At 41.3% G+C, this 14,381-nt stretch overlaps 1 protein-coding gene across 1 annotated transcript in view; it reads right to left on the bottom strand.

Annotated features, from left to right (window-relative positions):
* cacna1da (calcium channel, voltage-dependent, L type, alpha 1D subunit, a) overlaps positions 1-14,381 on the bottom strand; it is a 53,849-nt gene that overhangs the window by 8,211 nt on the left and 31,257 nt on the right. Inside the window, exons 20-40 of the mRNA XM_070903524.1 lie at positions 13,277-13,336; positions 13,139-13,198; positions 11,684-11,790; positions 10,856-10,943; positions 10,628-10,735; positions 10,462-10,514; positions 10,228-10,374; positions 9,865-10,066; positions 9,445-9,603; positions 8,535-8,645; positions 7,219-7,302; positions 6,559-6,570; positions 3,164-3,196; positions 2,166-2,294; positions 2,002-2,067; positions 1,812-1,903; positions 1,552-1,711; positions 804-931; positions 608-704; positions 390-492; positions 134-235 (exon numbers count right to left, since the gene is read on the bottom strand). Of these exons, the coding sequence (XP_070759625.1) occupies positions 134-235; positions 390-492; positions 608-704; positions 804-931; positions 1,552-1,711; positions 1,812-1,903; positions 2,002-2,067; positions 2,166-2,294; positions 3,164-3,196; positions 6,559-6,570; positions 7,219-7,302; positions 8,535-8,645; positions 9,445-9,603; positions 9,865-10,066; positions 10,228-10,374; positions 10,462-10,514; positions 10,628-10,735; positions 10,856-10,943; positions 11,684-11,790; positions 13,139-13,198; positions 13,277-13,336 (2,101 nt within the window). The remainder of the gene's footprint in view (positions 1-133; positions 236-389; positions 493-607; positions 705-803; positions 932-1,551; positions 1,712-1,811; positions 1,904-2,001; positions 2,068-2,165; positions 2,295-3,163; positions 3,197-6,558; positions 6,571-7,218; positions 7,303-8,534; positions 8,646-9,444; positions 9,604-9,864; positions 10,067-10,227; positions 10,375-10,461; positions 10,515-10,627; positions 10,736-10,855; positions 10,944-11,683; positions 11,791-13,138; positions 13,199-13,276; positions 13,337-14,381) is intronic.

Below are 14,381 nucleotides of genomic sequence, written 5' to 3' on the forward strand. Positions count from 1 at the left end.
AGCATGTGGGCAGCATATGGTGTGTGTGTGATTCTGTGCAAGCTGCTCTCGCTTGGTTTGTGTGTCAAACTATAACAGAAGGACAAGGAGGTGTATGTGGTTTAATTGACAGACACAGGCCAGTTTCACTAACCACCAGCAGGGGGCACCACTTGATCCAGCAGCTTCATGCTGGTTCTCTTCCAGATTTTCTTGATGACAGCTCGCAGCTCTTCATTGGCCTGCTCCAGATTACCTGCACCACAGGGAAACAGACGTCCCTGAGAAACCAGCACTCCAGTTCACAGCCATTTTAAATCCACGCAAGCTCGTAATTACAGGTAGCAGATAACGCTCAGTGAATGCATCAGGAGGAGTACAGTATAATGTGATTTATATTAGACTCATACCTTCTGTTTTGATCTTCAGGGCGGTGCGCACCAGTGCAAACAAAGTGGCATTAAACATGACTGTGCCGTCACTGTTCAGAGGCATGTTCATGGCTACCAGCCTCTGAAAGAAGATGGCAGAAAGAGGCCTTTAACATGGTCGAACAGGCCAGCTAAATAATCAGTATTTCTGTGAGCATTTTGGAAACAAGATAATAAAAGAAGGCCGGAGGAGAGACCTTGCAAGCAACTCTGTGAGGGCAAAGTTTGCCAAAGCCGAGAGGAGGCTGGATACGACGAAGGAGTGTTACAACATCCAGATGTTTAATTCTGCCCCTGTATGAGAAACAAAACAGATGTATGTCAGTGTGCTTACTGACCAATGAAACATGAATGTGAAAGACTGTAGGATACTGTAGGTAATAAAGCACATACTTTGCCTCTGGGTCGTACTCTGACCAAATTCTCTTGAATTCATCGAGGTGGTGTGGACCAAGAATGGACCAATCACGTGTTAGATAGTCAAAGTTGTCCATGATGACGGCCACAAACAAATTTATAATCTGGAGGGGCACGAGGAAATTGTCTTACATACATTTGCTTAGTGTTGTGGGGCCTTTTCACATGTTTCTACAAACGTGAAAAACTGTGGCTATCGAATAGAGCACAATAACTAGACAGTATATTTGCAGTTTTTTTTTAACTACAGCAGGTTAGAATCATTTTAGACTACAAAATAAAGGTGTAAATACTGGCTATCAACCAGTTTAGAAAGGGCTGTGACCACAAAGTCACTGTTACATGCTATTTCATGAGTGTTACAGACTAGGTCAAATAAACAAAATTAAAACAACAGACATACATTGTTGTGGCATCAGTGGTGACTACGTTGTACTTCATTGGAAAGGAACTACTATGATGTCTGGCTTGTTGCTCTCTCTCTACAGGTTTTAGTTACGGCCAATTTCATGTTTACACTTCGTTTAGTTCTCGAATTACTGGGAGCCATGTTATTTATGGAATAACTGAAGAGTTGCAAGAGCAAGGTTTTACATTAATCATACTTAAACTGTAGGAATGACAGCCTTTCAAACATAGAAGTTTTTAATCTTAATTTAGGAATTTAGCACTATAAAGTAAATAATTAGTAGTAATCCAAACACTGTTTAATTTTTGTGTGTACCAAGAAGGCGCAGAGCATGTAGAAGGTGATGAAGTAAATTATTGCAAATCCACTGCCACACGTCATCTCCTCCCCGGGGTTGTAGTCGGACTCTGGGTCACACAGTTTCCCTGGCATACAGGCCAACATGATCTCCTGCCACGCCTCTCCAGTGGCACATCTGGGGAACAGACACAAATGAATCACTCAACAAGAAACCCAGAAAACTAAAAACACAGAATCAGGTTCCTGATGACGCCTGAGCCCAAAGACCTACACACCTGAAGAGAAGCAGCACAGCCTGGGGGAAGGTCTGGAAGTTGTTGTTCCTGTTGATGTGCGTGCCGTCCACCATGGCAACCTTTCCAAACACCTGAAGAAGAAATATCGCCCGCATTAATTTAACTGCAACCTTACTAACACTCGGGTAAGACAGAGGACAAATAGTTTCAGTCACATTTAGTTACCAACCTGCATCCCAATGACAGCATAGATGAAGAACAGCATGGCTATCAGAAGAGCAACATATGGCAGAGCCTTCAGGCAAAACAGAGGAAAGAAAGTAGACAAAGATTAATAAGAGTGACTTTAACATTTCCCTCGGTCACTGATCAGATAATTGCACTGCGACTCACCTGGAAGGATTTGATGAAAGTCCAAAGCAGGGTGCGAATGCCCTCCCCTCTGCTGAGGAGCTTGACCAGCCGCATGACTCGAAACAGGCGAAAGAAGGTGATGGAGATGCGAGCGCTGTCCTCCGTGTTCTGGAGAGAAACAGTCCAGAGTCAGAGGACACGAGAGCCACAGTGTATGTAGTGAACACAGAGCACCTGGCTGTGCTTTACAGGATGATGAAGTCTGAACTAGGACCCCCGTGCCAGATACATATGGGCTGAGAAAGCAGCACTGCATCTTTACGTCACGGAAAGCTGCATGTTTAGAGCAAACCTAGTTTTGAATTTGAGCATTTGAGCAGAACAATTTCTAGTCAATTCTGGTGTCTAAAGCAGTGTAGCTGCAGCTGATATGTTTCTGTTAGTCTGAGTCCAAAGCACTGTCAGGAGCCCTGTCACTGTACAGACCTACAGGGGAGGAAGCAAGGAGGCAGGCATGCTGGAGAAAACCTTGCCATACTTGACAGGTCACATCTGCACAAGCATGGCACCCTCAGTCCAGAGTCACTGCATGCGGAGTCACAGTGGGGCCAACCCGAACGGGTCGGCCGGGAGGTTCACAGGTCAGAGCTGGGTGACCTGATCCCAGGGGTCATCCATGGGTCACTACCACGCGCAAGAATGGTGGCAGAGACCATGTAGCAGTGTCAACAGTACAAACGTGAGGAGAGGCCCTAAACCGCTCCCACCTAGCACGACACACAGCGTCACGTTTGAGTGACACACTCTCCTTAGAAATAATTCCAATAACTCCAAACATTTAGGAAAATGAAAGGCACATTTTTTGAGGATATATGCAAATGAACAAACGAAACAAATATAAGAAGAAAAAAAGAAAAGAGAATGGAAACTAAAAATAAGCAATAGATCATAGGAGATGTTGTAGAGAAATGCAGAGTTAAACATGGCATGGCCCTGAAGACGGGGGGGGGGGGGGGGAGGGGAGCGGAGCTTCTTACCCCCTGCTCATCCACCTGAGGAGTCTCCGTTGGCTTTAAAATCAAAGACCTGTATTAATGACTTGTACAGAGCCCGCAGGTCTCACACACATTGGGCCACACATGTAAACATCACATTTGGAAAGTCTTTCATCACACAACGCCAGTCAAGACGTAGACAGAACGAAGTCACTACTCTTCTCATTGACGGGACAAAACTGTCTCATTGTTTCACTAAGACGAACACAGACATTCATGTATCACTGTCTATGTACACGTAATATAATGACAGACATAACACATTATCTTAACACCTTAAAAGACTGCCACACAACAGGGTTACAGCTTAACATTCTCCATGTAGGACTTAACAATTGCATGTCAGACTGACGGACAACATGAAGTTACTTAATCACTTAGTAACATGTAAGACTGGCACACAACTTTATCACTCCCCCCCGTGTGATGGTCATTACTGATGGGATTAAATGGATTTTATGGACTGAGATGTCTTTGCCGAGCTTTAGACAATGAGACGTTAATTGACTGACATAACAAATGTTATGAATTCATGTCATGATAAAAGCCGTCTCCTATTCTTACAGAGCCTCGACTCACAACTAATTATTTGTTTTTCCTGTATATCGACATTTAAACATTTTTAGTACACATCAACATATGACTTGACTGGACAAAAATCATACATTGTGTGCATCCATCATAGGATTGGAGTACATGTACGACAGCTGCAATCTCACTCTCCTCTGGGTTGTAATGAATTTATGTAAACCAAGTACTTTGAATGTTTTTTCTGGCTTGCCGACCAAAAAAAGAAATAATAATAATGAACATAATAAAAATAGTTTAACCTAGACAGTCGCTCACACAAATTCGCACCTATACACAGTTATTGTTTGCAATTCATGTCATTAACAATAAATCATAGGATATCGGCAGTTTTCAGCGAGCACTTGTACACAGAGAAAGTCCAGGTGCAAAATAAAATAGAAACATCAATCATAGTGGTGGTGGTTGGACTGAACCTGTGTAATGATAATGTGATTTCCTTTTTTTTTTTTTTTTTTGCAAAAGAATGAGATTAACTCAACATTGAAAAATAGTCATATCAGAAGGCTCAGCCCTGAAAACAAAGAGATACTCCAGACAGATACGGCTTCATTCAAATCCCTCGGCACAATACTTGACAAACCGTCAGTATGAGGCGCAGAATGAGCAGAAATGATTAAAAAAGAAAAAATGCAGAATTAGCTTGAGGAGGTTCTTTAGGTAATCCTGGCCACAGCGTTGATGGAGCATGCGTTCAGCATTGCCACGTTGCTGGGGAAGCACTGCACGCACACGCAAGACATTTGGATGATGAGGAGAGCCATTGGTGAACTCATAGCAATGTAGCAACTCATGCATGTCAGTAGTGCCCTGCAACAAAACTGCCATAGCAGGGCGCTCTCACAGTCCGGTGCAGAAAGAGGTAAATGAACAGAACAGAAAAGGAGAGAGAAAAGACAGAGAGGAGGAGGAGGAGGAGGAGGAGGAGGAGGAAACAAGAGATAGAGACCAATAAAAAATAAAAGCCAGACAGATTGAGTCATACTGTAATAGGAAGAAGAGGAGAGGCAGAGGGGTATAAAGAGGGAGAGAGTAGAGAGTTACTGTTGGAGTGTTCATGCACCTGACTGGAGTCTACACACCTGCGCTACACATGAGCTCCATTCTGAGCTTTAAGAGCTCACTACAGGAAGACAGAACAAAACACAGAGACAATCACTCACAGAGACACAAACACAAGATCATCAAAGAACCTCAGACTCAGCTGCATTAAACCACCATCAGTGTACAAAAATACAGACTAATTTAGTGTCTTCTGATCCGCTGGAAAATTTGTAGTTCACAGATTCTTACCTGATGACTGTATGGTGAAAGGATGCTTAGACTTTAACTTTCATTTGAGGACAGTAACTGAAGCCTTATCTAAGTTTTAGTTGCTGTTTGTTTCTATTCCAATATTTATGCATTAAATCAACGATCTGCGAAGCTGCAGTGGCCTACACAACTTTAAGGAGAGTAAAAGACGACATTTCTTAAAAATCTCATCACGATTTTCAGCTTTTCAAGCACTGACTGAGTTTCAGAGATTCTATATCAAAATTGTCCTTAATGTTGTGTAGGACGGACATTTCCAGGCTCTGAGCTCCAGGGCCATTCTGTCTGGAGGTAAAGATTGAGGTATGGCAAGAGAGAAAGGGCAAACTTCACAAGGCTCTATGGAAAAAACTGACCGGAGGAGAATGGAGCGGGTGGCCAAGCGCCATCTGTGTGAGGCGGGACATGGAGAGGACGTTAGGGAAATGAGGTGAATGGCTGACGCCTCCCAGCATGCATTTGGAGAGGTCACAGTGGCCAGGCAAGAAACAAAACAATCACACAGCTCATGATTGCAAAAGCAAGAAAGTAGCAAAAAATCTGTGAATCAAAATGCAAACCCACAGCTTTTACAAATGATTCAATGGAGTTTAGCTTAATATCTGATCTGGTCAGTTTGCTGTCTGACACAAACAGCAACACCCTCATGCAAAGCAAAACCACAAATAAATGGAAATGGTGGATGAAAAGTGCCTCACAAGAACCAGTATGAAAGCCCTTGTGAAATCAACATCATGTCCCCAACACACATACATTCATACATACAGCACACACCTTACAGTACAAAGTGTACACATGTAAAACACACATGCATAACAACAATAACCTACACACACCACCACCGTATGTTGTAAACAAAGTTAGTGCTTGTTTATACACTCATGCAGACACACAAATTGGAATAACAAACTGAGAAAACACAGAAAACATGAAATATAACTCCAGAAAAACAGCACTGCAGCTCAGACACGAGAGCACTCAGGAGGGGGACGGGGGAGCAGGTGGAGCAGTGAGTCTGCACCTCTAACAAGCACCATCATCAACATAACTATTCCTCAGAAACCTGGTGTTTGTTTGTGTGTTGAACTACAAATCTTTATCATTTTTGTACCAGTTACACTCAAAGCACGACAAAGAAGATCACAGACATTTAGTCTTTGTTATAAGTGTTTTTGTGAAGCCATGAAGAGAGAGAGAGTATTTTTGTAGTTCGCTTATGTAGAGAAGTTGTAATTTTATTGAGCCTTGACATGAATTTTGAAAACGACTGACTGACTGACTTTCATCAATACTGAAATACCTTTCAATTAAAACTAATCATATCTATGTTACTGTAAATATGTTTTTGCCTGAGTCAATAAAACATTAGACGACTAACTTAGTTGTTAATACGCTGTAAAGGGGTCCCGAAGATAAAGTTGTTATACACAACAGGTTACACACAGAAGACATTTTTTGTTCATTGCCATACTTGCCTCTACAAGTTTCTATGGAAACAAAACGAACAAGAGTAAGAATTAGACAACCACATCATAAATCATCCTGCTCTGATCCAAAACACAGGCCTCAGTTCACAGAGAAATGTGAGAGACTCCTGTTTTTGAAACATCAGGGGTTAACAATCAACATGTTCATCAGACATTTTGTCACAAGTCCTGCAACAAACAGTGCTGCGACGCATTGACAACAAAACAGAAGCAGAATTCCAGCAGGACAGACTATCAGATTAACTCAGTGTACAGCAGGACATAAATAAAGGTCAGACTGAAGCTTTACAGAATAAGACAACAGCATTTGAACAACTACGAATGCCTTTCCACAGAAAACAAGTTTTAACAGTATGATGATAAATATGGAAGCTCTTAGTTTAGCTCCAGTGTAGCTTCTGTAATTGTTTTCCTTTTTTTGTGTTTGTGAAATACAACATACATTTACCTCTTAAGGACTCTAAAATATTCTCTCAACTGTTATCAACGGGGTCAAGTAGACATTTGCTTCTTTTTCAGGGTCCTTCAGACGAAGATGTTTGGAGCCACTGCACTATCAAATTTCAGCAAATAATTCTGGCAGTTGCCGTGTGGCTTTCCTGTAAGGCTTCAGTTCAACTTGGAAGGCATAAAAAAAGTAGTACTTACATTAACTTCAGTGATAGCGATATCGACGACGCTACCAACAACAATTAAGGCATCAAATGTGTTCCAAGCATCAGCGAAATAGTGCTGTAGATGCATGGCGTTACATTTAAGATGGGAATGAAAGAGAGAGAGACCACGAAGAGAAGGAGAGGGAAACAGAATCAGGGAAGAGTGGAAAGTAAAGAGGGAACGAGCCAAAGGATGTAATGAAATGACAGGGTCATGAGGGAGGACAAAAAGAGAGAGAAAAAAAGGGGATTAAGAGTGATCAGATACAAAGGCAGAAATCTTGAGTCCTGACACAGAAACCTGCAGTGTGAGCTGAGGCGGCCCGAACAGAGAGAGGTCAGAGAGCAGCGGGGCTCGTGGTAGCTGAGCTTACTTACATCGATCTCACTGAGAACAATGTCTACTATGCTGCCAATCACAACCAGGGCGTCGAACACATTCCAGGCATCTCCAAAATAGCCCTGAGTGAGGTGGAGCGAGTGGCGGGCGAGTTGGATGTGAGATCAGCACAAACAAAAAGTCTTTACTCGTACACTGAATTCATATAGACTTATTCTGGTAATTTAAAACACACAGGAGGCCCTGCTGCCAAGAACTTGACAAACAGTGCTATTTTAGTAAAAAACAAAAAGTCAGCACTGCACTCCACACTCTGTCTCTTACTAGAATCCTGTCCTTCTTCTCAACACAGAGCTGTTGAGGGGAAAAAAACATTCACTGACTCATCAGTTTTCACACGTTCACGTATGCAGCTCCTTTCTTAAACATTTACGAAATAGTTCAACATCTCTTGCCGAAGGTTAGATGAGAGGATTTTATATCACCCACATGTCCGTGTACTAAATATGAAGCTACAGCCAGGAGACAGTTAGGTTAGCTTAGCATATAGACTGGAAACAGGCTAGGTAACAAAATCTGTAAAAATGTCACGTTGGCCTGGAGCAGTAATATCCACCTACCAGCGACACTGAAGCTCACTAATTAACACGTTGTGACTTCCTGGAAAACATTTTACCTTTTGACAAAGCCAAGCTAGCTGTTTCCCCTTATTTCCAGTCTTTATGCTAAGCTAAGCTAGATGTGGCTTCATATTTGATATATCAAGGGCAATCAATCTTCTCATTCAACCGAATCAGTCTATTTCCCAAAATGTTAAAATATTTCTTGAATAAATAAAACTGAATCAATGAATGTATGTAAAAGTAGGACACCTTGCTGCTTTTCAGTGTACGTATCTCTGTCTCTATTTGAGTCAGTGTGTGCTCGTGGAAGAGGTTGTCTGTGAAGACATTTGCGGGGAGACTCACCCTGGGTTTGAAAGCGATGAGTTTGAGAACCATTTCCACAGTGAAGACAGCAGTGAAGACCATATTAAGAATGTCCATCACATAGTTAAAGAGCGCCGACTGGCCGTAGTGCTGCAGAGAGGAGATAAAGAGGGAGGGTTACAGAAGAATGAAGAAAAGGGAACTGCTACTATTTTGATATGCACTTAACTAATTTTAGACAAAACAAAGATTTTGGTCAGAAAGATAAAAAAAAATGAATAACACGCCTGCACAAGAAAATTGTTTAAAAATGATAAATTGCATTAAAAAGACTCCCTTTAAAGCCACTAAGTGTATATTCTTCATGTGATTACAGTATCCACAAAATTAGGTTTGAGTTTTATGTTGGAAGAAAAATGAAACAATTTGGGGAAAACTGATGGTGCATAAGTTGCTACTAAGTGCACTGTGCAGTGTAAGTATGCTGGTAACATCTTTTTGAGTCTAATTCATCTATGCTGATGAAAGTATTTTTTTGGTACATCATTGCATCAATGTGTGATATTATGTAGATTCAAATGAACTTGACAGCACAAGTTTTAACACATATATTATGCACACATATATATACATACTGTATGTGTACATATTTAGGACTTTATAAAACTTCATACAAGTAGTTTTATATTGACTATATCACCCAAAATGTCCACACATTCAGAAGTATTATTAAATGCCCACTGACAACCAACTATTTCTCTGCTTTCAAACTAAATAAACATTAACAATACAAAACACCTATAAGTTCTAAATATATTTGCTGTTCACTTTTGTGTCAAATTAAAGTGCTGCTACAGAATGATCCTTGCTGTCAGATAGGATCTCATTCTTATGAACAGACACTGCACTGGTTGGCTCCAGTAGTGTTAAATACAGTGTGACTTCTTACCTGCACAGCCAGACAGAGTGTGTTGAGCATGATGAGCACAAACATGATGTACTCAAACCCAGTGGAGTTCACCACATACCAGAACTTGTACTGGTACGGGTTCTTAGGGATGTACCTCCTCAGTGGACGTGCCTTGAGAGCGTACTCCACACACTGACGCTGCACAGAAATATACAAAAAGTTTTAATGCTCAGTCAAGAACAATCCGTCTTCTCATTTGAATCCAGTGTAGACTTTTTTTTTTATATGAGCTGTAGCCTCTTAGCTTTCTGTGGAACAAGATAAAATCTTCTTACTCTACAAATAAATCTCAGAGGAAGCATTTTTAGTGTTCAGCATATTATATCAGTAAGTTCTCCTAAAGTTCTCTTTAGTTTTTGACCAAACACACACACAAACAGAAACAGTTTCCACACTGACCTGGTTCTTGTCCAGTTCACAGTTTTTGTACTCTTTCTCTCCTTGCTCCTGAAATGTGACGATCACAAAACCTACAAAGATGTTCATCATAAAGAAAGCAATGATGATGATGTAGATGATGAAGAAGATGGAAATCTCCACACGGTAGTTGTAAATGGGGCCGAGGTTCTCCCTGTTGGAGTCGATTGCCTTGTAGAGTAACCTGAGAAGAGAAGACAACAGAGAGAAAGAGAGAGTGTGTGATCCAACTCCTCAAATGCACGCGTCTCACAAACTTTTTTTATTTGGTATATGATGATAATACTGAGATCTCTTATCATTTTTCTAAGCTTTAACATGGGGATTAAAAAGTTTAAATCTTACGCAGGCCAGCCTTCAAAAGTGGACACGGTGAACAGAGCCATCATAGCCATGAGGACGTTGTCAAAGTTGAAGTCGCTGTTGTGCCACAGTCGTTTGTGGATGGTTGGCTGGTTCACATCTCCATCCTTATACAGGATGTAGGTGCCCCTGTGAGAAAATGACGGATGGTTAAGACTGAAACTAGGTAATTAAACAAGTAATTAGCTGTGAAGGAAGAAGACGAGTAAAACTAACTTGCACTCTTCAGGGCTGGACTTGGCCTCATCCGTGCAGCGGTAGAACTTTCCCTGTCGAGGAAAACAAAACGTTTTCACTCTAATGACACATATTTTAAAACTATTAACTCAGTATTTCTGGCTTCACGTGTGATACAGATTTTTTCAACCTCAGTGCTGCTGACCTTAAATAGCTGCACCCCTATGCAGGCGAACATGAACTGGAGCAGAGTGGTGACGATCATGATGTTACCGATAGTTCTGATGGCCACAAACACACACTGCACCACGTGCTATAAGACAGAGACATAACAAATGTTTACACACTGTGGCATCCAAACTGAACACAGAAGTCTAAGATTGCGAATTTTATTGTGGACAAGCGGCAGGATGACTTTATGATGAGGTCTCACCTTTAGGCCTTTAGCTCGGTTGATGGCCCTCAGGGGTCGAAGAACACGGAGGACCCTCAGAATCTTCACCACTGAGATGGCCGAGGACCTGAACAATGAAAACAAATGTGTGTCAGTTTAAAAGCAAGATATTCCAGAGAAGGATCAACAAACAGCTCATCCTTTACCACAGGAACTTTTCCAGGAGCCCAGGAACCATTTCAGGAACTCAGGAACTATTGGGGTGGAGATTTCAAGGCTGACCGTTGCAGACTATTTAAACACAAAACTTGTGGCTGCGACAACTTGTTTATAGCTTTATTCTCAAATTAAGGAAGAACTGAGCGCTACTAGAATCAGTACTGGGACAAGGGTGGGACATTTCTTGTAATGTTTACTTAAAACAACCAAAGTTACTGAAAGCATGAGTGAATTAAAGAGCGAGAGGGAGCAAAGAGAGTGAACTGTTAAGTGCTAATAAGAAATAAATAACAATGAAGCACTCTGCAGGTTGTCTGCATTGGAAACAGCTGGTTCTGGGGATTTCAGTCTCCTTTTCCACCTCTGCTTGTCCCCTTTGCATCCATTCAAACATCACAGACTCTGTCTTGTTGTTTCTCAAATGCATTCGCTTTTTGATGTGTCGTTTTTTTCCTTGTTTTCATGGTTTTTCAGATGCGTAGTTAATGCACAAAGAAATGCTCAAAGGGGACTTTTAGTTCCTGAGTTTAGTTCCTGTGGCTTCATTGTTCCTGGACCTATTTTGTCAAAAAGGGCTAAAATTGTGCTGTTTGTACATCAATCAGCACAATTTGTGTGGCAAATGTGTATGTGTTTGTTCGTACTCACTGGATGCCAAAGGAGACGAGGGAAACTCCCACCACCAACAGGTCCAGGAGGTTGAAGTAATTCCTGCAGAATGCTCCTTTATGGAGAAAGGCTCCGTATGTCGTCATCTGAAGAGAGGACAGAGGAAGTTAGAGGAGCAAATGACAACAATAAAAACACACACACATTTCATCCAACACACAGTAGACACACACAAATACAGAGTTAACATTTACGCTCCACACTTCAGAGGACATAGACACAAGCACACACAGTACAAATGTGTTAAATAGGACCAACATATACTGACATACAGCACTCTCCATCTTGCACACGCGCATACGTCTCCACACTCTTTTAGATCACTCTGATTCGGGGTGGCGAGCTCAGAGCAGTGAAACAGGAGGCTAAATCTACCGTCGCCACCCCCACGGCCCTTAACTACATGAATGTAGTAGTAAGTCATTCATTTCACAATCTACTATGGGATGAGGCAATAAAACATGCATTTTGTTGCCATGACGTCAGGGGTATTTACTACCTGCAAGAGCTCTAGTTATAGTGATTGGAAAGTAGAAATGGCCTTACTGTCACATTCATGTGGACCGTCATCTTAAAGCACATTCCATTATGTTCTTTAATAGTTCAGAATAAGGGGAAGCAGCTCCCAATTAAAACTTCAGCAGAGTTCAGCAGGCAGAGAAGAAAAACCAGCCAAAATAACTCTTCTTCAAATAATAAAAGTAAAGGATTAATTTTCCGAGTGCATGTAAATGTGGAGGCTTGCAGAGAGACGGAGAGAGGAGAGTGCTAACTAGGAGCACTGGAGAATGAGTAAAGTAAAACAGCGGCGGACTTGGCAGATTTTTGCCCAAATGGCTGCAATCACAGCTCCACATTTCGATGCACTCGGTCAGGGAAAGCAGACTGAACCATGCTCGGCAGGAACATGGTTGGTTTTGCCCCCTCTTTTATGGGTAATCTGAAGAGCAGTCAGTACGAGAGGCATGGAGTTAGCTTTGACTGGAGTTGACTTTTACGTCTTCAAACACCTCCCTGAAGATGACCTCAAACTCAACTTCAGCCAATGCCTTAACAATGTCTGAACAGCCCACTAAAATGTGTTGCATTGCAGAAAGGGTTGCATCATGTTTTACATAACTGCATCATCAAAATCATTTCAGCGATGACTGCCCGAATGATGTGACACCCACGTGAGTATAATGTAATGCTGATGTGATGTTTCCTTCCCCCAACATGAGTTCTTTGATTAGTGTAATTTCAACAAATCTTGTGTTTGTGTTAGTGTGTGCAAAATTAACAACTCCAAATATTTAGTTTTTGCTTTTTAAAAGAGGTGCCATGAAGAAAAAAGTAAATAAGAGAAAGGAAACAAACAAGCCAGGTTGTACTGAGTGGCAGGTGACACACAAGGAGAGAATGCAGCAAGGCTCTCGTTGTCATTTAAGGGGTTACCTTCAATATGATCTCAAATGTAAACATACTAGTGAAGACATAATCTGCATAGCCTAGGACCTGGAAGGCAACGAGACGTTTGGAGTGTTATTGGGGTGAGGTTAGTCACAGCACGGACAGGGGACACAGGGCATTTACCTTCAAAACGATCTCAACAGTAAAGATAGCCGTGAAAGCATAGTCAAAGTAACCAAGTATCTGCAAAAAGCAACGTACATGTTTAACAAAGACAGGTCATCATGCAGCTTCATACATCATATGTAAGCAAGATGAATGGCAAAACATTTGAAGCTTTTTTTCTGGAAAGAGTTTGTTAGAGTAAACATCACACAGTACATTTTAATTACTTGCAAAAACGCTCCGCTGATTAGCTTATAAAGCTCAAGGTGATTTTACGATTCCATCATTTCTTATGCAGAAAATATCATAACTAAAACATAGTAACCATAGTGATCATAGTGCAGTTAAAGTCATTATAATGCACTGACTATACCAGTGTTTTTGCTTGTTTCAGCTCATAAAATATATATTGCATATCCTTACCATTATTGCCAACCAAAGTGTACCATAAGTTTAAACCCTCCAAGCAGCAGGGGAGGCTCATTTAAGTCCAGTACAGTACAAAAATCAATGTGAAGAAACCTTACACTGGCTTGACATACAGATACATCATCGTGAAATAATCACTGCCCTCATTTTTTTGTGTCCTCTATGAGTTAATACAGGCAACATTTCTAAAAACTCTCCTTTGCGGTGCGTTTAAGGACACTCTGACATCTGTGACATGTGAGTGAGCTGCTTAAAGCATTGCGTTCATAAGCTATGTTGCTGGAAAAACAATTCCAAGAGACAAAAGATGATGAAAGATAATGTGAATTTGGTACTTGGATTTAAAAGGTTGCTGTTGAGTACCTAACCCCTAAATCACGAATGTTGGAACAGACCAGGGTCATCAGATGACGTTACCATTAAATTTGGGCAGCCCAATATTTTCAAGCATTTATCCCGGTGTCCCGACAGGAACAGTTACACTTGAATGTATGTTTTGAAAAATAAACGGCAAGTAATCTTTTTGAAATGTGTTGTCAAGGACAGTTGAGATTGTACAGGGAAGAAAAACTCTCTAGATTTTCTCTTTTGTCCTCTCTATAGTCTAAAGGAGAACAACAACAGTGGACAAAAAGTGCAGCTTTAGTCTCTCAGCAGACAAATGACAAAATCTATTGATTTATGGGCAGATTGG

The sequence above is a fragment of the Enoplosus armatus genome, chromosome 3 (assembly GCF_043641665.1).
Source record: "Enoplosus armatus isolate fEnoArm2 chromosome 3, fEnoArm2.hap1, whole genome shotgun sequence".
Taxonomy (NCBI): domain Eukaryota; kingdom Metazoa; phylum Chordata; class Actinopteri; order Centrarchiformes; family Enoplosidae; genus Enoplosus; species Enoplosus armatus.